General features: G+C 40.0%; 1 protein-coding gene across 1 annotated transcript in view; it reads left to right on the plus strand.

Annotated features, from left to right (window-relative positions):
* PLCL1 (phospholipase C like 1) overlaps positions 1-25,712 on the plus strand; it is a 234,037-nt gene that overhangs the window by 140,401 nt on the left and 67,924 nt on the right. Inside the window, exon 2 of the mRNA XM_018566877.1 lies at positions 23,161-25,632. Within this exon, the coding sequence (XP_018422379.1) occupies positions 23,161-25,632 (2,472 nt within the window). The remainder of the gene's footprint in view (positions 1-23,160; positions 25,633-25,712) is intronic.

The following is a 25,712-nucleotide window of genomic DNA, read 5'->3' on the forward strand; positions in this document are numbered from 1 at the left end:
TGGCAGTGCTTAGTGCCACAGGCATGCAGCTTGCCAGCATTTATGCCAGTATGAAAGTATCCACATGTAGCTCACACGCTAAATGGTACAAAAGAAATAGCATTTCTACATAAAAACAATGATTATAGCCAGACATAGACAGCAGATGAATCCTTGAATGAGAAAAAAATAGATTTATGGATGGGCATTCTTCTATCACCCAATCATGCATGCCTGTGTGCCAGCTAATTTTATAATTATCTCAGGGGACACAGAGATCAGATCTGAGAATCCAACATTCCAACAACATTAGTACCCTAGCTAAAATAATGTATCTTTTGAGTTTGTCATATGCGTAAAATAATGCTGGGCCTAAGGTCATATCTCAGCTCCATCTTTGCATTGCCTGCAACTAAATGTTTGTTGCTATGGATGACATAAGAAAGAACTGCAGATTCTTCACTAAATAAGCAAGACACTTCACAGAATACATAGTGGTCGTTTTATAAAACATTTGCATAGCTTATTCATCCAGAAAAACTGCAGGTACAAAAACAAATGTGGTGCATATAACTGTAAATGTTTTTATTCCTGTAGTATCAGTGGTTGCATTTATATGCTCTAGTGATCTCTAGAATTGCAATATTGTATGTCCTTACTAACATGTAGGGATGTCCAGTTATCAGTTCAGATACCAGTGCCGATACTTTCCGGCATTTTCCAGGGTTGCAGCTGGGACCTGGCTCTGGCTCTCCACCACTGTCCTGAAATCATTAGTCTGTGTTATTTTAGAAAAACTTTCACATGACAATAAACAAAAATGTATCACTACTTGTACTTGCAAAAATGGTATCGGTCCATCCCTTATATATATTTATAAAAACAAACTCATACATTAAAACAGAGATGTACAAATCCCAGGAGCTCCGTGTGCTCCTTACAAATGACAGCTGCCTCCTAACTTTTTAATTTTTCTCTAGTCTAGTCCTGGAGCTGGAAAAGTATCTGTACTTGTACTTGTACCTAGTACGGTACTTGGTATCAGTGCATCCGTACTAACAGGTATTTATGTCCTATGATCCTCAGCTCCATCTAGCGGCCTTAATGCGGTGTTTTCCCGTTCACTCTGTTCTGCTTGAATATATGTATTGAAGAACATTTGAACTGAGAAGAAATTACACAAAGAACATTAGCTTTTGCCGCATTCTGACAACAGCTTGTTAACTCTCACAGAACTAATTTACATGTAATTTTGCTGGATGAATAAATTGTGCATTTTTTTTGTTTTTAAGAAATTGACTACATAATGTCTGAGAGGTCATGTGATCGTGTATATGTCTTTTCAATTTAGTGCTCACGGAATTACTGCAAACATGTTGAATTTTTTTTGTGTCAGAAATAGAGAAAGCCCTCTGTTTGTTGATTTTGTATTCATCTACATAGCAATAAGTAACCCTGTCTCTTTCTCAAGAAAAGAAAACCGAAAGCCCCCTTCAAAAGAACAAAGATACTCGCCTTTCCAGCAGCCAGGGTGTTAAAACTTTGCTCTCTTCTGAAGCTCCTGGCGCTGCTGCTATCTGACATTTCCAGGTGTGTCATATTTGGCATCCCCTGCTGGCAGCTGTGGTTCCTCCTGTCGACCCTTATGTCATTACAGAACACAGTAATGACATAGGGGTTGGCAGGAGGGTTTTATAGCAACGGTACCAAGAGATCCGCAAGAGAGCAAAGTTTCAACACACCGGTTGCCAGAAAGGCGAGTATTGATCTCCTCATTAAGGAAACAACATGGTTCCTTTAAGTATATGTTTTTAAAGAGCAGTGATGTCTTTCCAGGTGCACTGTAATAAATAAGGTGGAGCACAATGTAAAATGCTATATGTACTGTTTGTCAGATATGACTGTATTTCTCATTATATCTTTGATAAATGTACCCACAGGCTTGAAATAACTGGTACAAACCAGCAGAAAATAAAATGTCTTCATTCACCGTTTATTAAAAGCATATGGTAGCATTCATTTCAAGGCAGAATAATAGTGCAGGAATATGATGTTCTGAGCAAACTGACTGTCAAGTTTTCTACCAGCAGTAAAAATGATGTGCTGACAGATGCACACATGTGAATAGGCCCTTAATTAGCAGATTTGGGGATCTGTATTTCACATCAGTCACTCCATTTCCCTTTGAGTTTTTGCTATCTCGGCCATACCTTCTCATACTAGACTGTTTTATTTTACCTCATGCTGATTGGTATATCTTTTATATCAATAGTTTATCAAAGCTAATAGATATAAAACATGTAGACTATGGTCATCAAGTTGTTGAACTAAGCTGGCCAAACATAGGGAAATTGTTCAGAGAATCATACCAGGAGTGCACTATCCTACCGTAGGCTGTAGGGCAGGGCTGTCTGTCTGACGGCAAAGTCTTCCTGCCTGTATCAGGAGTACCGACATCAGCTTCTGTGTGAATTAATGCTGCAGGTTGCAGCTTCAATCCATAAAAAGCACTTATGTGAAAATGCAAATGTTGTCGTTTGATCTGCTCCAGGAAGCTGCACCTGAAAAAAAGTTATCATCCAAATGCAAATCATTTTCGTTTTGTGGTGTTGCATTGAAAAAAGTTTGTAAATAAGTTTCCCATATTTTGCAGAATCAAACTTGAACGGAACAATTTTCTGTTATCATGATATTAATGAATACCAGGATTTAATATGACTGATTCACATTAGTTTATCCATGTCCCCGCCCCCCTCCCCTTCTTCACCTTAAATACCAGAGAATCTTGTCCTGGCATTAGTCAGAAGCATTTCATATGCAAGCCAAATTCACCTGGAAGCATGCTGAATTTGCTAATTCCACAAGAACTTTCGGAATTTGTAATGTCTCATAATGGACTTACAAACTCTAAAAAATTAAAATTAGACGCTCAGCAGGTGGCGTGGTCATTCTTGACGGCTATGACTTAGTACATCAACTAGTTAAGTGTTCACTGAGGTCTTGATGAAGCAGAGAACCTTGAAAAAATACATTACATTTATTGTACAAGAGGAAATTGAAGTTTAGGTCAGAGGTTGTGGGAAAACGTATTCTAGCTTTGCATAATTATTTTAATGTTCTTCTCAAGACTTCCTTTTGCCGAGGATACAGTCTTTATTTATGGCAACAGCAAAGGAAAGTTTCAGCCTTGCGAAGCCTAGAAGACTTGTGTCATTTCTACAATTCAGGTCTTATTATGAAAGTGCACATCTTTCTCCAGCAGCATCACTGGACCCTCTGGCTACAATGAAATGTCCATCAGGCAGATGTTGACTCCAGTTAGTTTCAGAAATGTAATTCCTTAGGGAAGCCTTGTTTACAGTTTCCGTAGCCAAGTATGGCTTAAATATGTATCTTTACAACATGTCCTGTGCAAAGTGAGATGGTGGTGGTTCCAGAATCAGATGGCTACGTGACACTGTCAGATTGTAAATGTGATCTCTGCCTGGGCTGCGGAAATCAGTTCATCCTAGAATCAATTGGGATCAATTTTTTTATGTTGTGGCTGGAGGCCAAGGTTTACCGCGTGCGTCTATTTATATAGTCTAACATATACAAAGTGCAAATTAAAGAACCAAATTGTGTATTTTGATCCTTGTCTTCTGTAGTGTTTTTTCTGCTTGTTGTTTAGTGTTGAGTTAATAAATCTTGAAAGGGATACATGCTGTCTAAATTTATAAAATCTTTTTAGTGCATAGACCAATAACATGTGTGATAGCTCATGGCTTTATAAAAGGCATGGGGAATACAGTGTATAACATAGGGTGTTGGGGAAATGTCCAGCTTGTGTAATGAATTCATTTATAAAGCCATATGAGTTCATTTGTTTCAAGATATAGTAAAACAATTCTGTAACCATCATTGCCTTCGGTTTATTTCTTAAGTTTAGCTTAGAGTTTAAGTTTGGGTGACAGCGGGCCTGGGCGTCCAGATCCAGTGGCTGAGTCATCCACCCTGGCCAGGCTGAGAGTTTCTGCGTGCACATCCTCACAGACACTACTAACTGAAAGTTACTACTAGCTTTGATTTCTTTTAAATCACTTGCCCACTCTTTCCATTCTGCTAAAGTGACATTTCAGGAGAACAGCTAAACACAAAGTTGAAATAACTGTTTTGTTTTTTGTTCATTAGGGGAACAGGATCAAAAGTAATTCAGAGACAACCGGGTTATACTGCCATCTACCAGAGGAATTGACTAATGGCAAAAAAAAAAAAAAAAATGTTAGCCAGTCAGGTCTAACCCCTCCCATCACGCTTCAGTTTTTTGCTAGTGTGCTTGGAGGATGGATGTCTTTCTCTTCAGAGGAAAGTTGTTTACTATTTATTTATTACAGGTATCTATATAGCACTGATAATTTACACAGCTCCTTACATACTTCACATCAGTCCCTGCCATCAAGGAGCTTACAATCTAAGGTCCCTATTGCACATGAATACATAGAGGGCCAATTTAGAAAGGAGCCAATTAAACTTCCAGCATGTCTTTGGAGTGTGGGAGGAAACCCACGCCAGCAGAGAGAGAGCATGCAAACTCCTTGCAAGATTGGAACCTGGGACCCCCAGTGCTCCATTGCTGACATGATAACCACTAAGCCACTGTGCTGCCCAGAGACATTTTTTCTTTTGATATGAAGGCTGCCACCTGGTCTTCTCTTTGAAACATTTCCTGTTTGTAAGTTTTAAAAGGTGGATGTTCAGGCCTCAACTAATGCAACCTTTGGGCATGGGGTCCTTCAGGCCACTCTTTGAGCTGCAGGCTGCTCCCATTTTTTACACTGTTATGTGGGCTGTTAGTGCTTTTGGTGTTGTTGCACTCAGTGCTTTTGGACCTTCCCAGTTGTCTCAATTACTTCTGATCCTGTGCCCTTTAATGAATGAGAAAGGAAATAGGATTTTTGTACTTATAGTAAAATCTGCTTATTTAGGGACATAGGTGTTTGAGATCTACTCCTTGCTTTTTTTTGTCATCTATGTCTTGTTTTTTGACACGATCAGTCATATTTCCAATATCAATGCCAAAATGTCATGATTTCTGCCAGGGTTTGCAAACATTTGATCACAACTCTCTATATAGATATATTCAAATAACAAAATATATATTTTTTAACAAAATCCAAATTTATGTAATTACAAAAACAATGACCGTATAAGGGCCCATTCACATCCAATGTGCCAACATTGTGTTTTTTGTTTTTTTCATGCGTTTGCAAGCGCTGCATAATTTTTTACAGTGTGCATTTGCGTGTGCTGTTTTTATCATGTGTTTGCATGCAGTGCATTTTTTTGTGTGCGTTTGGTGTGCGTTGGTTGACGCATCCACTCACATTGGATTTAAATAGGACCTTATACATTTATTGTTCATATGATTATATTTATTTATACATTTATTGCTTATGTGATATATTAAGAACAACTGAGGAAAATGAAAAAAAATGTATTTAGCAGTTAAAACGATATATATGCATTTCGTCCACGTGGAATTTTATTTTAAGGAGAAGCTCATTATTAATGTTAAAAATGAGTTCCTAACAGATATATTATAAAGGTTTTTGGGCTGCCAGTACATCACCTAATGGACAGCTGAACAGGAAACCCATGGAGGTCTATGCAGCTGGGCAGCACTTACACAGCACTGTACCAAGCTTGCTCAGGTAGAGTATAGTAAATATAACTATGGATCTACCTGGTGTTCCAACAGAAGCTTTAGATATGGGTACCCTGCATTTGTATTCAGTGTAAAGGTGCCCATACACCTTACGATTATCGGACGATTTTCGTATGCGATCAACTTTTCGTCCAATAATCGTATGTGTGCATTGTAGTGTCCGGCCGACATTACTGTACAATCGTACGACTTTTGACGGTCAAGCATGTTTGAAAACTTTGCTAGATCGTACGGTTTTCGTAAGGTTGCTGGCGTTTCCGTCCGCCAAAAGTCGTACGAACTACAGTGCGCTTGCGCTAACGAAAATACGGCAAAACAATGACCGCATTTCGTCCAGGTGCTTTTAGTTAATTACGGCTAAATTAATCTTGCGATCATCGGGGCAGGATGGGGCTGCCTTACGAAAATCGTACGACTATTCGATCATCGGATGAAAAGTTTCGTCCGATAATCGTAAGGTGTATGGGCACCTTTAGTGTAAGGGAGAGAACTATACTTTCTTGTGCGCTGTATATTTCATCTAACAAAATTGAGACAGATACAGTCATTGGAAGAGTAATTGTTCTGTGTGAACAAGTGTGTTATAGTTATCAGTCTCTGTGTGGGGTGAAGGTTATACTGTGCCGATCCAACACCTGATGAAGTGTGTTTTCATCTATGTCTTGGTGGGAGCCTGACGTTGCAACCTTGACTCAGACAAATGAACGTATTTGTCTCATTTACAAAAACTTGTAACTTGTTACTCTACCAAATGCACGTTAATAAAAATCTATCCTCCCTCCAGCAATATTGTGAGTAAACTTTCCCACTGGAAAGCTTTATCTCACTGGCAGCATAATGCTCCAGACTGATCTCTCATTCTGTTACATGTATCTAATTCTAATCCAAGTTCACTAATGGAGTTTGTATTAATCTGTTTAGTTATGAGCAGCGCTATCATTGTGATTTAGCCGATTTTCACATACATTAAATTACCAGTGTATGTAAAGACTAGGGTCTGTAGAATGTGACTGCATTTCTGGTTTCTACACTGGACAAGCATTGACCAGAACCAGTTTTCTTAAAGGGACACTGTTACAAAAAAATGAAAAGAATATTCCCCCTTTTATAGTATGTTTTTTATACTAAGACCAATTGCATTGCATTGCAGCTTTTTTCCATTTTAAGAGCAAATGCTTCCACATGAATCTTCTTCCAAAACTTCCAGGTACGTCAGATGCTTATATCTACCCACTTCCCATTGCAACTCTGCCTCCCCTGGCTGCCACTTCCATTACCTAGGGTGATGGGTTTAGTAGTTACACAAGAAAGCTAACACTGATTTTGTTTCCAGTTCATTTCACAGTAGTGACAAGGACACTGCGCTTCTGGCACAATCAACTAGTAATTTCTGTGCTTGGTGAAATGTTCTTAGCCTGAAAAAAGAAAATGAATTCAGCTTCCAGTAGTCTAAGGAATGTTCTTGGGTTAAGTTATACTTTAAGGGTATGTTCACACCAGATGCAGTGTCCTTGTCACTACTGGGAAATGAACTGGAAACAAAAGCAGTATTAGCTTTCTTGTGTAACTACTAAACCCATCACCCTATGTAATGGAAGTGAACAGAGGCAGATAAGTTTGAAGTCTAGCCTGGGTGGCAACCATACTTCCCTTTATAGAAGAGTGAATGCAGCCACCTAAGGACAGGAAGTGTGTTATTTGCAGGATTATCATGTGAAAACAAAAGGCAATTTCAAAGGCAGTAGTCCCACTGCAAGGTTATCTTGGTGGAGACATTATCAAGAGAATAACAATTTGGTCACCCTCTCTCCATATTAAGGTTTAGCAGGGTTCTGCTCAATCCATTCAAAAACAGATAGTTTGGGTCACTGTCATCTAATGTCTTTGGGCAGCTCAACTGTGACTCCTTCTTGCCAAGCTCATTCCATAATGCCCAAAGTAGGAATAAACCTGAACTAGTGAAATGTACAGTAGAAGGAGCTTCATGGAAATCACTATAATAATGCATTCCAGCCACATATATTCAGTGAAGGTAACTATTTCACATACTGATCAGATGTTATTGTCACATGAGATCTATGGAATCCATTGTCAAAAAAATGTTGGTATATGTATAAATATTGCTTTATAAGTCAAATTAGAACTGTGCCACTAAATGTTTACTTACACTTCATTTAATTAGCTCAAGCAATGCTTACAGCTTTGACAAGCTATCAGATACATAAGACCAATCAATTGCACTCTCCTATCATGACCTTGCTTAACATGCAAATTAAGCTTTTCTATCATGTAGGATTGGCACTTAGGACTGGTTTAGGTATTTATATACTATTTTTATACTAAGTAGGCAAGCCTTTATTAGCCTTATACTTTGAGCAGTTTGAAACTGTGCACTATGTAATTGCTTTATCTTCAGTCATCTGCTCCAAATTGGAAAAATTCTGTGTAAATGATTGGACCATTTGTGTAATCCAGAGTTCTTGTGGCTTTCTGGTTTAGTATGAGTCTGAGTGCTTTGTGTGGGGCTCCAGGGGATTCACACATCTTGCTTGTGGCTAAGACTGGTCCAGGCAAGAAGATGTCACTGCAAATTACCATTGTTACTATAATTAGAAGTCCTGTACTGCAGGGCCCTGAGCTTTAACTCAGCATGCTAGCATCTGTTGGTTTGACCTCTGTAGGGGTGGAATGACAACATTTGACAGTCCTATCCTTTCAGACAACTAGTGGAATTTGCAATGTAAAGATGATTCTTATATGACTTGGTTTGCTCTTTTAGCAGCAGTAGTGTCTAACGGAAACCAATTTTTTTTTTTTTTTTAATCTGCTTATCCCTATACACCTTGATTTTAGTTTTGCACAATCTAACAAAAGTAATGCAAACAAGTCAACTAACAGATCTACAACCTTTCCATATTTGGAGGTTACATTTCTTTTCCTTAAATTTCTGCATAAAGTTTGTAAATGAGCAAAGATACAAAATACTATTATCAGAGACCATAAAAATAGATGTACCGAATGTGTAATGTATACCAGTAGGTAAAACTAAACAATAAAAGGTGATCAGCGCCAGTAAGTGTAATGTGGAAATATGAATATTATAGTGATTTCCATGAAGCCTGGCAGAGCTCCTGATGTCACCACGCTGAGCCGGACGAACAGTTTTCTTATCACTTTGCTGCCATTTGTCCTGCTGGTATGATCCAGCAATACCCAATGCCTGTACTGTTTACACTATTGTGAGTACGCATTTTTTATATAATAAATTGCATTTTATTGGACGTTACGCACTATGTCCTTGTCCTTTTTCTCTTTCCACCTGGATTTATACTGGTACCTGTGATCTGAGGAGACCTTATCGCCTTTTTCTATACCAGTAGGTGTTGCATAACTATATCCAACTGCCTTGTGAAACAGAAAATAGATGGCAAAGTAAATAAATCTGCTGCCACATCATTGCTGTTACTTTGACACCCGAACATGTGCCATCACTACATCATTCTGTTTTTTTTCCTATAAGCACAAAAAGAGCCTCTTTGTATGTGTTTATGTAAAGTTATATCTCCTTTATTTGCCTTTTCTCAATGGTTCTTTTTAAGAGTATATACACTTTTAATCACCTGATAACTTGCTATAAAAGAGAAATGCCCTGGAGGATTTCACTTGTATCTCTAGGACATATTTATGTGATACTCCAGTACCAATTACCTGTGCATGCTCCTGTGAGACCAGCTGTCAACTAGACTGGTGAAGTCGTTTTGTGTAAGCAGGAGTTAGTTATGGCGGCTTTCTGCTTCTCTGATGGCTGTAACCACTTGTTTAAATGATCTTTCAATAAAACTTTGTGACCATTTTGTTACATAGTAATAATGTTGGAGCTTGTTTTTTGATCTGCTCTGTTTGCCTCCATTCTAACCTGAGCAATTTGCTGTGCATTTCCCAAAGTTTGACAATGCTCACCATTTAGATTCCCATTATATTCAATGGTTTCCATTCATACCTGACTGTTGTGCTGCCGTTTGTCGTATGAAGAAGTACATTAGCGATTTTCAGAAAGAATTGTACCTTTTTGGCTTTATAGACTTCATGCAATACAAGCATTTTAGCACTTTTTTCGCGTTTTGCACCTAACAACTGGTCTCCTCCTAGCAACCTCCACCTGGAGAGGGCCCATAATAATCTCTATGACCCTACTGATTCCCATTTCCAATTACAAGAACCATGGCAAGCGGCAGAGGGTTTGGGAAGAAATTGGGATTTAAGGTTTCCCAGATTGGAAGCTCCAATAGCACAGGACGCCACACAGAAAAACCAGGAAGCAAATAAAAGAACAACAAAGACATATGATGACACAGGTGATACTGCTTTCCATTGGCCACAACAAAAACGCCTAAAACTTTTAAAAATCCATGAAAAACACAAACAAAAGAAAGCCTGAAATGTTCATGGTCAAGTGTGAATGGGGGCTTACTCACCTATATAGTAGATCTCTACAACACTCTAAATACACTGCCCAGCCAAAAAAAAGTTGCACGCTCTAATTTTTTTGCTGTACCGCCTTTAGCATTGATTACGGTATTTGTTGTGGCATTGTTTCAATAAGCTTATGCAATGTCACAACGTTTGTTTCCATCTAGAGTTGCATTCATTTTTCACCAAGGTCTTGTAGTGATGATGAGAGAGCTGGACCACTGCGTAAAGTCTTCTCCAGCACAATCTAAAAATTCTCAATGGGGTTATGGTCTGGACTCTGTGGTGGCTGAACCACTCTTTCACAGCAAGTCCCAAAAATCCTGGCATCTTACAATAGAAATGGAGAAACCTAGTCATTCAGTATACTCATTTTTTTTAGGACATACCATTGCTGAACCTAGACCTGACCAACTGAAGCAGGCCCAGATAATAACACTGCCCAAAATACAGATTAGGGATGTCCAGATACAAGTGCCGATACTTGGCATTTTCACGAGAACTACTAGGGTTGCAGCTGGGACCTAGCTCTGGTGCTCCACCACTGTCCTGAAATCATTAGTCTGTATTGTTTTAGAAAAACTGTCCCATGACAATAAACAAAAATGTATCAGTACTCGTATCTGTGAGTACTTGGGCAAGTATCAGTACTTGTACTTGAAAAAATGGTATTGGTGCATCCCTTATATATATTTATTTAAAAAAAAATAAGGCATTAAAATGGGGATCCACAAATCCCAGTAGCCCCGGATGCTCCTTAAAAATGACAACTGCCTCCTAACATTTGAATTTTTCTCTAGTCTAGTCCTGGAGCTGGAAAAGTATTAGATCTGAATTAATTTTTATCTTCAAAATAGAGAACATTGGACACATCCCGTACACACCACTGCTGCTTTTAATAACATCACTCTTTTCCATTTTATGCTTACACTTACACATATCCTCTAGGTATTATCTCATCATTAATACTGTTCGGGGCTGCTTAAGCTGTACTTAAGAGATACAGAAACAATTTCTCTAAGCGGCACTGAGGAGCTTTATAATACACATGCAGTAGTTAATTTGATAGCTTCTCAGGCTTGCACCTCTCATCTTCTTACAAGGTCTCATAAGAAGACAGTAAGGTTAGACTTCACCCATGGGGACTGCCCATTACGGAAGTGTCAGAGTAATTTTGCCGAGCTGGCATTTCTTTTCATGCTCTACCAAATTGCCCTCTTTCTGCTGATTTCTCAATAGGCGTCTTTTTATTCAGCGGCGCTGGAAATATTTTCAGTAATGAGTGCTCTTACTGTCTGCACTTATTTTTGTTTGTAATCATTTGAAAAGAGGAAAAGTCTTGGCAGATTTGCTTTTTGCTTCCAGATAGACATTTTGTTGTCTAAGGAACTTTTAATAATATTATTAAATAAATGGGGATTGCTTCTCAGTTTCTGCAGAACACAAAATACATTGGTTAAAACTTTAAAGGCATTCTTTACATGTTCTGCATACCTGTCACCTAAGAAAAACAAATCATTAGAATGATTGTGTATGCAAAATACAGAAACGCTGTCGGGGAAAGCCGTGGGTTAATATTATGACTTAAGATACATGTTTTATCTATTAGTGTCTTCTTTTTACCATTTATACAGCTCTTCACTTTGCTCTCACCCTGTGAGTTTTAACGGCTGGCATTGATATAATTAGACACTGAAGTTTGAGGAGGAAGAGAGGAGTCAGAGGCAAGCAATGAGCCCCTATAAGACCACAGTACATGCAGCCTGTTTATTCTGTGTTTGGATGAAATGAAAAGTGCTTAAGCGTAAAACATGTAGTGAATCCTTTATTCTTGGTACCATTAATGTCATGTCTGTTGCTTTACATTTACTGGGTCATTAAACATTTGAAACCATTAATTGTAAACTTAAAAAAAAGGACATACATTTTATCATGTAGGCCCTTGCCATATTGAAAACATTTATATAAAAGTGTATTGATAACATGTAACATTATTTCTTATTTATACATAGTAATAGTTTTCCAAAGTACCATATCATAGAGAAATGTAACTTTCTGATAGTTATTGAATAAGGAAGTCATTTCCTTGATTATGTTTCTGCCTCAGAACAAAAGGAAAACATCAAAAGCAATGTTATCACAAAAGAAAGCAAATGGTGTTCCTGTTTATACTATACTTCAGTCACTGCTGTGCTTTTGGGTCATCAAACAACATTAGTGCCCTCTGCAGGCTTATGCTTTCTTTTCTCTAGGTAGGACATTGGCAGAAATAGAGCAACGTGTTAAAGTGGCAGTAAACGCAACATTTTTCTTACAGGTCTATTTACAAAAGGGTGAAGAGTTTGGAGAACGCAGGAGAAGTGAACAATCTAGGCCAAAATAGTTGATTTGGAAAAATTCTCCAATTCAGCTCACTTTCCAGTTGTCCTATGTTGTCCTAGATTGTTCACTTCTCCTGTCTTCTCCAAACTCTTCACCCTTTACTGAATAGCCTAGTTAGTGTATATTTATTTAACTACCTCCAGGCCGGCCGTTGTATAAAATCTCTAGATCTGAGCGGGCGTCTTTAGCGGGTGCCCAGCGGCGCGCGCGAGCGGGAAATGCTCGACATTTAAAAACAAGCAGCGATGCCTGTTAACATACAAGCGATCCGCTGACTATAGAGCCGGCAGATCGCTTGTATGGGGAAAGGATCGGTGTCCCCCCTTCTGCCGCGGTCCCCCCCGTCGTTGTCCCGCTGTTCCCGGGCTCCGCTGAGCTCCCTCCGGTTCCCTCTCCGCTGCAAGAATGCGGAAGTGTTGTATTTTACATCACTTCCGCATTCTTGTGTCACTCTCCAGCTTCAGAAGCTGGAAAGAAGCTGATGGAGCAGATCTGTGCTTCATCAGCTTCTTTTGGGGGGTCCTGGGTGACATTAGGGGTCTTGGAGACCCCTGATGTCTCCATAAAGAGGACCTTTCACATATTTTGCTATCACATAGGGGGGTTTTATTAGCCCCCGTATATGATAGCAATAAAGTTTAGTGAAAAAAAAATTAACGTTTCCCCCCCAAAAAAATTTAAAGTTACACATAAAAAAGAATAATTTTTTTTTTTAATTTACATACACGCATGCAAACATGCGTCGGGGGCGCATACGTGAAAAAATGACGATTGCGCCCATTACGCCGCACATGTTACATATCGCCGCGAACGTCACAGTGGGAGCAATAATTGTAGGGCCATCAATCACTAAACTGATGAGCGGTAAAAGCTTTTAAAGCATCGCCTATGGCCAATTTTGGGTATGGTAGTTTTCTGCGATTTCGCGGGTGCACACAATTTTAAGGCTTGACATGTTTGGTGTCTATTTACCCGACGTGACCCTGACTTTTATATTTGACCAAAAAACTGGGTAATAATAAATGTTTCCTTTTACATAATGTTAAAAAAAACGTTTTTTTTTCAAAATTTTCAGTAATTTTTCCTTATTATAGTAAAAAATAAAACCCGCAGTGGTGATTCAATACCACCAAAAGAAAGCTCTATCCGTCCCCAAAAAATTGTATAAAATTAATTTCATTAAAGCGTTGCATGACGGAATAAATGTCAGTCAAAGTACCGCAGCTCTGAATACTGAAAAATGGCCTGGACAGGAAGGGGGTCTAAACACCTGGTCTTCAAGCAGTTAAAGAAGAACTCTGGGCAAAGAAAAAACTTACCCTTGCAGTGGGGTTACCTCACTGGGGAGTGGGGAGTTACAACACACCACGCCATTTTATTATTTTACATCAGCCAAAACGTTAACAATTGTGACACTTAAGGAAAAAATATTCTTAACCATTGCAGTGGAGCTATCCCTGTACTGCAAGGGTTAAGTGCTCTATTTGGTTTAGTGTGTAAAATAACAAAGTTATACTCACCTGAACCCCGTAGCTGGCTGCCTGATAGAGTGCTCCCTCCAGCCTGTCTCCTTCTCTGCTGCAGTGATGTTATGTCCCCAAGTCTGAAACACAGTGTATTGGATGTGATGACTCAGGGATCCTTAGACCATTGGAGCGAAAGGGGAGAAGGCTATAAGGACTGGTCTAAGAGCCAGTTGGCTCCAAGGTTCAGGTGAGTATACATGTTTTATTTTACACCTAGACAAAAATGAGCACTTTTCTTTAAGCTGTCAGTGCTGTCATGAGAATCTTAACCACCCACCATACTAAATGTTTTTCGGCATGATTGCGCATATAGTTCTGAGAAACTTTTCATACTTGTGATGTGTAATGCTGGGCACACACCTTACAACCATCGCAAGACTTTTGTCTACTCTGTACTCACTATAATCCATAATGACAATGGCACCCCTTTATCTGCTGGTTTGATAATGATGGTGGTGTCTTTCTGCAAGGCTAATAGTGCAGTACTATCTTCTCTGGTCAGATTTAAACGGGGTTTCATTTTTTGATTTGTCTGTAGCACATCATGCTTTACAGTGCGTATAAATGTTTCAATCGACTGGAACTGGCCACCAGGGACGAAATTGCTTTTCAGTCGGAAGGGTGGACTATCCTGTATTTTAACTGGTTGTAGGGAGAAGTGTTGCTTTAATTTCAATGTTCTTTCAAATTTAAACATTTCTATCTCAAATAAAAATGGGTCAAAGCGGCCTGTTGGACAGAAGGAAAGCCCTTTAGATAAAAGGTTGCACTCACCCTTGGTCACTGGCCGAGAAGATAGGTTGACTATCGGGCTCTGCGTGGTGGGCGCCCCTTGCTCGTATAAGCTCTGGTCTCGACGCCTCTCCTTCTTGCGTCCCCTCCTGGATCTCCGGCGTCCTGAGCCCTGAATAAAGGGAAGATGGATTCTTCTTCTCGCCTTGGTGCTACTTCAGGGTGACTGGAATCACTCTCTGTCGAAGGGTTTTCCGTTGGGCGATCACTACTAGATGACGCTGTTCCTGGACGTCTCTGTTGCCGGGTGAAGGGTCTCCTATTAGCGTACCTCACACGTCTCCTGGTGTTGCCAGTCAGCCAAGGGTATACTCTGCCCTCTTGATAATCAAGATTCACCTGCACACGTCCTTTTCAAATACTTAACGGCAGGTGTGACGTCATACCGACGCCCTAGGTGGATGGGAGTGGTTTCACAGCACCCAGTTGATTGGTATGTCTAGGTATATATTGTTGTATGTCTTTCACTTCACTGTTATCTCTAAGCCTGATGAAGGTCCCCACACACCTTGCGATAATCGTACGATAATCGCGGGAAATCCCGCGATCGTACGATTATGTTCGAAAACCCGCCGAGCATCGTACGATGTTCGGCGGGTTTGTGGCATGTCCGTACGATAACAGCCGTACGGGCCGGTTTGCGCGAGCGCACACTGCCCGTTCGGCATTGCGGTCATCGGAAGCCCGCCCCTCAGGGGGCATTATATGGGAGAGCCCTCAGCCTTGTGGAGAGCTTCCAAACTCAAGCAGTTTTTGGGCCTTTCTTAAGATGATCTCCTTCCTATGAAATGATTAGCACTGGGTCCAGCACTTCACCTCTGCTTCCATTTGTTTCTTAGATATCACACAGCTGGGATAAAAGAAGTGGCCATATGAGCTTCATTGCCTTTGCATGCATTTACAGTGCTTTGACCCATATAGTATACGGGCATCTGATAACATTGAAAGTTTTTCTATGCCTGAAGTTTATGTGAAAAATTGGAGATTTTTGTGTAATTTTGCCATTTCGGTGAAATGCATTGAGGTCAAAGGTAAAGGCAAAATTAAATAGGTCTTCTGGTTTTTAATGGTGCAATTGATTTTAATGGCTCTTGAGGGTAACTGAAGCTCCTTTCAAATATCCAGGACATGTTTATGTACCACAAATATGGCTCTTCATTACTGTCATTATTTTGTGAGTTTTTTTTCTCCGAAAATAATGAGATTTAAAGCAACAGTACATACATTACTATCAAATACACTCACAAAAACCCCACAGATACAAAGAATACAACATGTAATAATCTAAACTACCTTTAATAACCCCCACAAAAAACAAAAAAACTAAAACAAAACAGTAGTTGTTTTTTTTTCAAGCACATTTCACCTAAGTTGTTCAAGGAGCAAGCGGGGAAATCTGTTTAATCGCAACACTACTCATTCCTACTAATTACCCATATTAGATTTAAATCTACCCTATACATTGGCAAATCAGTTGTTCTCTGTTCTAACATCTAATTACCTAACTACTGATCTGCTAGGGTTGAAGCTGAACTCTAAGCAAAACAATTAATACAGTATGGTATTGGACCCTGGTGATCAACATGGCCCTCTCTTAGTGGCAACAGCATTCTGGGGATTGGGACACTCTTTGCATTCCCAAACTCAGCACTGAAATTAATCCAGTATTGTCAGGTGGAATGGTCTCCGCCTGACAGAAGAAGTAAAGTCCTGGCCTGACGTCATTGGGGAAAGAACAACAAGGGAGCATGCAATCTGGAAGCAAAAGCTGAGGAGGGTTCTGGGGGGGCGGGTAGTTGTTAATAGCATTGCCACTGAAACTAATAAAGGAGGAGGTTAACAGCACTACCACTGACCACCAATGTGTGTGATCGGTCAACAATATTGCAGTTAACCGTTAGTGATGTTTGTGGGTTTAACAGCACTAACGTTGACCATCAATGCAGTAAGAGGGTAACAGTGCTTCCATTGATCATCGATACAGAGGGGGCTACTTAACAACACTGCCACTGACCATCAATGCAGGTAGGATGAAAGGGGGGGGGGTGAAATATTCAGATGTTGCGGTGCGTTACAACCCATTTATTTTTAATGAGCTGCCTAACTTGATGCAAACAACTTGAAAACAAGCTGCTGTTGTGCAGTCCTTTGAAAGTGTAGGGGGCTGCACCAAGGGCCCTCTATGGTTTTTAATTTGACCACCGCTGATATAGGACAAATGTAGCCCTACTTAAATAAATTCGTTTTTCCAATAAAAGAAGCTTCCCAGCTATCTTGAAATGAAAAATTAAGCAAATAAAATTTGCTTCTGGGCAGGAATTTCCTCTAATGCAGACCAGTCACCATAGTATTCTCTGCATGTGTAGGATGACTGGTCACAAAACTGCCCCCTAGCAGTCTTGGACAGGGAGTGCTGTTGTAATCACATCAGCACTACCTGGAGTGAGTAGGGCTGGCATGTGGATCCCCTGCTTCTTCTCTGCCCAGACACGCCCCTGAGCTTCAAATGGCACCTCATTACACGCCCCACCTCAAACCCACCCATAAACTCTGCCCGCATAATGCAGGCAGAGGTTAGAATCATGATATATTATCGAATGCACCAGAAGGATACCTCCCACAACCCAGAGCTATGTACAAGTTATGTACCATTGGGTGAATTTATCAAAACCAGGGCAGACATAATCTGGAGATGTTGCCCATGGCAACCAATGAGCTTCTCCTTTCAGTTTGTTCAGTTAAGCTTTGAAAATGAAAGGTGGAAGCTGACTGGTTGCAGTAGGCAACTGCTCCAAATTCTGTCTGCCCCAATTTTGATAAATCCCCTTCACTATATTTAGTGTACATTTTGCTTTTCTACATACATTTTGATGAAGAAAAGTGGTTTTATGCTTTTTGTTAGTTTAAGGATCACGGGTTAAGTTTAGGATTAGAATTAAGGAGTTTAAGTGTTATGTTTTTTAAGATAAAGATGCTAAAAATATATTTTGATCTGAAAAAGGAAGGAAGGTAAACATTTTAGGGTTTTGGTATTACTCCCATGATGAGAACATAGATTAGATGTTGGGGCTGTTTAACCCCCCTGCTTGTCCTGTCCCCTCTAAAACACATTATCCTAACAAATAACAAGAATTATGGAACATGCAGACCACCCATTGATATAAATGCAGTTTCTTCTGATCTGCAAGCCCTGAGGGGAAAATTTCAAGAATGTAAATACTTACGATATTCCAAAGCCTAAACTTTGCTGCCAACATCTGAGAATTGAAGATGAAAGTGCAGACTACGAAACAACTGCTTTATCACCAGATTTTGTTTTGGTGATGGTGGAGTGTTTTTCTTTTCTGCCTCTTTGTTTTTGTGGTGTTGATAAGTGCCATAAATTAAAAAGGGCATTGCTTCAGTCTGCACCTTTAGAATGTTACAGGAAATCAAATTTGATATGGTAATGGTAGTTGCATTGTACTATTAGAAATGTTATCTGTTCTGTTGTTTAGAAATATCAAATTACAAAAGCCTCCAGGTTTGTATGCCACATCCTAGTCATGTTAGCTGGTCCGGCACACAAAACAGGTTCTTCCTACTAGGAGGCAAGGTGAGAATCATTAGACGGCAAGATATGCTGTTTACCTCTCTTTCTGGACCTTGAACCGATATCAAGTACCGTACTCGGTACAAGTACAGATACATTTTTCGAGCTCCAAGACTACACTAGAGAAAAATTCAAAAGTTAGGAGGCAGCTGTCATTTGTAAGGAGCACACGGAGCTCCTGGGATTTGTACATGTCTGTTTTAATGTATGATTTTGTTTTTATCAATATAAATAAAGGGATGCACGGATACAATTTTTGCAAGTACAAGTACTGATACTTGCCCAAGTACTTACAAGTACGAGTACTGATACATTTTTGTTTATTGTCATGTGACAATTTTTCTAACACAATACAGACTAATGATTTCAAGACAGTGGTGGAGCGCCAGAGCCAGGTCCCAGCTGCAACCCTGGTAGTTCTCATGAAAATGCCAAGTATCTGCACTGGTATCTGAAAAGTATCGGTGCATCCCTACTGTCTACTGTGACAATGCAACAGTGAAGGGGTGGAGGCCAGAGTTAAAGTGAACCTGATCGGGTCATGTTCACTTTAATAAAGGGTGGGAAGAAAGCTGGCTGTGATACAAAGCTGCCTCTGCAGAGAAGTCCAGTACCTGGCTATTTGTCTGAAAGGGGCGGCTGAATCCCAGGGTTGGTGGAAGAAAATCCTTTGGTAGGAAAAAACAATTAATTGTATTACAGCTGTCTCCTTAGCTGTTTAACAGAAAGTCAGCTTTAGGCCCCGTTCCCACTGCGCGATATGCAAATCGCGCGTTTGTTGCGCGATTTGCATATTGCGTGACATCGCGAGATTTGCCGCGCGATATTGCGTTCAAGCTTGCATTGAGCAAGCTTGAACGCGACTAAATCCGCTCCAAAAAGGGTCCTGCTGTAGCGACACACGACCCGCGACAGCAGGACCCTTTGCCCCATTGAAATGCATTGGAGCGCGATATCGCGCAGTAATTTGCCGTGATCGCGGGAATTACCGCGCGATAAATCACTCAATGTGAACGGGGCTTTAAGCCTTTGAAAATAGGTCACATTTCAGGCACCACCTGCACTTGTATCTCACAACAGGGTGGCATTTATTTCCAGATATACAGACTTCGGGAAAATGTATCCCATTAAGTAATAACCAGCAATGTGCCTCCTAATTGGCTGTTTGTTTTGGATTAGTGATGTAGAAATATTTTAGGGCTCAGGGGGTGAATACTCAAGAGAATTAGTCTTCTAGCCAGGAAAACTATCTCTATACAGTAAGTAGTATTTGCTTAGGAGAAAACAAGTCCTTATGACTATTTATCACTGGCTTCTAGCATACTTCTGCTCATTAAGCAGGCCAGTTTATTTATAGTCTGTGTTTTCGTGTACTGAAGATAATAAGATAATAGATTTTTTTTTTGTAAGAAGATAACTCAACCTTCCAGGCATACTGATGCTATGGAAATAATTACCAACAACAAAATTAAATATTAGTCAAGAGTTTGGTAATGGAGCAGCGTTTACTCTTACTCTTCATGTATTGTCCACAATTGTCTCCACAATTGTCAGAAGATGCTTGTATGAACCCCCCCCCCCCCTGCTCTGGCTTTGTGTATGTCCCTCGGCGTTCTCCTGTCTAATGTTTATGAATGGACCTTGCTTTAGACGTGATGACGTCACAGGTCCTTAGACCACTGGTGCCTGGAGGAGAAGAGGCTACACTCTGGTCTAGCAGCCAGACGGGATCAAGAATCAGGTAGTATATATTTTTTTAATCCATTCCCCTAGGCCAAAACAAACAGTTACCCTTGCAGTGTGGGGCGTCGTCCCATTGCAAGGGTTAATGTTTGCACACCCTGGCATTCTGCTTTAAAGTTCTGTGACATCGAAGGCTTAGTTCAGCAAAGTAATGTAAGGGGCTGTGCTAATGTACAAAGTTCAGCGACTTAATGCATCTAAAAAGGTTTTGTGTGTCAAAGTCACATCAAAGATGAATTCTGATTGATTGCTCTTGGTTTTATTGCAGTATTGCCCAGAATTCTGCATGCATGTCACTCATATATCTTAATTTTCATTTTATGTAGCATACATTAAAGCACAGCACAGCCTTGTGGGAATACTGTATATTCTTTTTCTAGTTCTGGCTACTGTTGGCAGGTTCTAAAGGGACCACATTGATTTAATCAGTAGATTGATTGCATATACTTCTATGGTGTATTTTATTCTGAAAACTGGTATAGTTGTCTTTGGTCTGGAGCATTGGTGCAAAGCTTTTCAGCACATGAAAGGAATGCACTAATACTTAAGAGGCCTTTATAATATAGATATACTTGGCATATACACAGCATAAAATATTTTAGCGCAGCTGTAATTGCAATTGAAATCCTTATGCTATGTCTCTAATTGTTACACTCCAACCTAGCCTGATCTACTGCGTCTATGGGTCTAGCATATCTTTGGACGGACAGTTTGCCTACTGGACATTGGCCCTCTCAGAGGCCCTGCTTGTTGTATTGGGAATGGAGTGAAAGAAATGATACTGTATGAGACGCCCACTGAGAAATGGGAAGGGGGGGCGGTGAGAATGGGAGTACATGCAGTTTAGCTTGAACTAGTTCTTAGTAAAGAAGGTTGTGATGCACAATTGTTTGCAAATGCCACCTACACTCCATACGGTCTTATAACTTAAAAGTATTGGTGGTGCTCGAGGTGATCACACGGATGGCGCAGTGCAAAAACTTGAAGTAATCACAGAGATTCACCGGCACACACAAAAAGATACAATATCAATATTTTGTTGATATATTTAGATGTATTCAGACTGATGAAGGGTCCCTGCAAGGTCCCAAAACGTACATACGTACGTACGAGCTCCAAAGAGTACTCTATTGTTTAAACACATTGAAAGGCTTTTCACACCTTTCCATATTCATAGATGCTATATTAAGGGATTGTTAAAGGTCAAGGCTAGTACACAGTATGTGCTTGAATGTTCACTGAATTCTCAGCTAATAGTGGTGCGGGCTTCCCATGTAAGGCTTAAGAAGCATGGGGCAATGAGATTTCACTGCCATACAATGCAATGACATTTCTGCTTTTGTTTCAGTCATCTTTTCTATTCCACAATGTTAAGTGCAAGTCTAGAAGATTCCAAGATCAAAATATAATTCAAGCAAAAATTGATTTTTTTTTTTTTAAATTTTGGATAGATTGGGGAAAAGTTAAAATATCTTGTTGCTTATCTCTTGCTAGGAGATTTACCCCCACATGCCTCGTCCTGTCATGTGAAAAGGAAGTGAGGGAAACTGAGGGCCCAAATAGTGATAAAAAGGTGATGGGGGTTCTAGACTTCCCCTTCTGCTAAAAAAAAAAAGTGTTTTTCTTTTTTTTCTGTTATGTCCCTCTTGGAGATTTTCGCTCACTTCCTGTCCTGGTGACACATTGCCTAACAGGGCCATAGAGAACTGTACTTTTTCAGTTTTTAAACTGTGGGCAGGATGTTATTGGGTGCTGTGATATGCTTGACATTGTTTTCATATTAAAACAATAACTTTGTTGAAGCCCAACTCTAGTCAAAACCTTTTTAGTTTTGGTTAAAGTGGGGAAGGGTTAGAACTTCTGTCTAATGTCAATGTTGACATGTTGGTGAACACTTACAGTCCATTTTATTTAACTGTTGCTGGTTCTTAGAGTGTCTAAAGTCATTTTTTTGGATAGTGTTAGAGAGTTAACTCTTTTATGCCCAGAGGCCATTCATGTGTAGATGCCCAAATTTAGCATCATCCATTAACTTTACAATAATCCTATTGCATTATTGTTCTTATTAAAGGAGAACTATGAGGTGAGTGCTTTTCACTCATCCTCATAGTTCTAGCCAACCTGTGACAATGAAACTGTCACAGGTCAGCTCAGTAGATCGGGAAGTGAGCGAACACATACCTGCGTTCGCTCACTTCTCGATCCTGTCACGGCAGAGAGCCGTGACAGGGGAGGGACTGGATTCCCCGCTCCGAGCGTCCAGCGCTGACTTGAGCGGACAGGGAATGGGGCGGGTACAGCTGGCTCTGCCTCCAGATAGGCAGAGCCAGCTGTCACTCACGCAGCTGGGCGGATCCAGACATAATTGTCAGGATATGTTTCACAACAAGAAGAGAGGGGAAATCTCTCCAAAGTGAAAGGAAATCACTTAATGTACAGTTGTTACTGGAAACTGTTATCCGCTTTAGAAGATTTCCCCTCACTTTCCTTTTTTGGTGACAGCTGTGAAAATCATCTGTCCTGGTGACAATTAGAGAGGGTGACTCTTCCTAGTAGACTTGGGAAATAATAATTCAAGTTCTCAAATTCATAAATACTTAGGATGGATCTTTAGCAAACATAGCTATTAAATCAAGGGACAGTTAGGTCATGCAAAGTACCTTCTTCTGGATAATAAGTGGTACAGTTCATGTACAAATAATTGTATTAATGTAATTCTAAATTCTTCAAATTGCATAACTCCTTATCTTTAGTCTACTCTTCACAGGTCAAAAATGTTCAATTGATCACTGCAATAGTAATATATACTTTACATAATTAATTGCAAGCCAGTTTAGTTAAACACTTTTTTTTCCATTTGTACCTGTTAAATTTCATAAATTCCTGTTTGAATACAATATAAATACTCTTCATCTGAGACTGTGTCAGGTGATCTGTCATAATTGACCATTATTTTCTTGTATTTTCTTTAGGATCCTTCAAATCAAAAGCCTGGCAGAAAGAAAACCGTGTCATTTAGTAGCATGCCTTCAGAGAAGAAAATAAGCAGCGCCAGTGACTGTATCAGCTTTATGCAAGGGGGTTGTGAACTGAAGAAGGTTCGCCCAAACTCCCGCATCTATAGTCGTTTCTTTACACTTGATACTGATTTGCAGGCTTTACGCTGGGAGCCATCTAAAAAAGATCCTGAAAAGGCTAAGTTGGATATCAGTGCCATCAAAGAAATACGGCTTGGCAAGAACACAGAAACATTCAGGAATAATGGGCTAGCTGACCAAATTTGTGAGGATAGTGCTTTCTCAATAATCCATGGAGAGAGCTATGAATCTTTGGATTTAGTGGCTAATTCAGCTGATGTGGCCAACATTTGGGTGTCAGGTCTTAGGTATTTGGTCTCTCACAGTAAACAACCACTGGACATGGTAGAAGGTGGCCAGAACACCCCAAGGTTTATATGGCTAAAGTCTGTCTTTGAGGCTGCTGATGTTGATGGTAATGGAATTATGCTAGAAGATACAGCGGTTGAGCTGATTAAACAACTGTCCCCTGCAATCAAGGAAACAAAGGTTAGGTTACAGTTTAAAGAAATCCAAAAGAGCAAAGAAAAGCTTACCACCAGAGTGACCAAAGAAGAATTCTGTGAAGCCTTTAGTGACCTTTGCACAAGGCCAGAAGTGTATTTTTTACTGGTTCAAATTTCCAAAAACAAAGAATATTTAGATGGAAATGATCTGTTGTTATTTTTAGAATCCGAACAAGGCATGACTCAGGTGACTGAGCAAATGTGTTTGGATATCATACAAAAGTATGAACTAACTCAGGAAGGTCAAGCAAAGGGGTTCCTCACCATTGATGGATTCACTAAGTATCTGCTGTCCCCAGAATGTGATATATTTGACCCAGTCCACAGAAAGGTTAACCAGGATATGACACAACCATTATCGCACTACTATATAAACTCCTCACACAATACATACTTAATTGAAGACCAGTTTAGAGGTCCAGCAGATATTAATGGCTATGTGAGGGCTCTAAAGATGGCATGTAGAAGCATTGAACTGGATGTCAGTGATGGACCAGACAACGAGCCTATCATCTGCAATCGCAACAGTATGACTTCACCACTAGCCTTTCGTAATGTAATAGAGGTAATAAACAAATATGCCTTCATCTCCTCCGAGTACCCTCTTATTCTTTGTATTGGAAACCACTGCTCAGTACAGCAGCAAAGGATTATGGTGCAACATATGAAGAAGATCTTTGGGAGCAAACTGTACACAGAAATGCCTATGCCAGCAGAGTCCTATCTTCCATCCCCTGAAAAGTTAAAGAAGAAGATTATTATAAAAGGCAAGAAGCTGCCTTCAGATTTTGACCTCTTAGAAGGAGAGGTCACAGATGAAGATGAGGAAGCTGAAATGTCCCGGAGAATGTCAGAGGACTACTTTGGTGAACAGAGACTGATCAAGCTTTGTAGAGAGCTGTCCGACTTAGTATCCATCTGTAAATCAGTTCAATACAAAGATTTTGATGTCTCTATGAAAAGCCAAAGTTATGGAGAAATGTGCTCATTTAGTGAGAGCCAAGCCAGTAGGATCGCTAATGAGTATCCGGAAGACTTTGTAAATTATAATAAAAAGTTTTTATCTAGGGTGTATCCAAGTCCAATGCGGATAGATTCAAGTAATATGAACCCACAGGATTTATGGAATTGTGGTTGTCAGATTGTAGCTATGAACTATCAGACTCCAGGCCCAATGATGGATCTCAACATTGGCTGGTTTCTTCAAAACAGTGGGTGTGGTTATGTCCTTCGGCCATCCATTATGCGAGATGAAGTATCTTATTTCAGTGCAAACACCAAAGGTGTTGTTCCTGGTGTATCCCCTCAGGTTCTCCACATCAAAGTCATCAGTGGACAAAACTTTCCAAAGCCAAAAGGCGCATGTGCAAAAGGTGATGTGATCGATCCATATGTTTGCATTGAAATTCATGGCATTCCAGCAGACTGTGCTGAACAAAGGACGAAAACAGTGCAGCAAAATGGAGACAACCCAATTTTTGATGAGAGTTTTGAATTCCAGATAAACCTTCCGGAGTTAGCGATGGTGCGTTTTATGGTTCTTGATGATGACTACATTGGAGATGAATTTATTGGTCAGTACACTGTACCCATTGAGTGCTTACAGTCAGGATACAGACATGTGCCCCTGCGCTCTTTTGTTGGAGACACAATGGAGCATGCTAAACTGTTTGTTCATATTGCAATTACCAACAGGGGAGGAGGAGGAAAGACTCAAAAGCGAGGTTTGTCTGCCAGGATAGGGAAGAAAGCCAGGGAGTATACAATGCTGAGGAACACTGGTCTTAAAACTGTAGATGACATCTTCAAACTTGCTGTTCATCCACTGCGGGAGGCCACTGATGTCAAGGAAAACATGCAGGTGAGAATTTTATTTTAATGTTGCAAATGTATACTTTACGCCAGTTTTAATGATTACTTTTTTTTCTAAATCATGCCCAT

The sequence above is a fragment of the Nanorana parkeri genome, unplaced genomic scaffold (assembly GCF_000935625.1).
Source record: "Nanorana parkeri isolate BGI_ZX_2015 unplaced genomic scaffold, ASM93562v1 scaffold985, whole genome shotgun sequence".
Lineage (NCBI taxonomy): Eukaryota > Metazoa > Chordata > Amphibia > Anura > Dicroglossidae > Nanorana > Nanorana parkeri.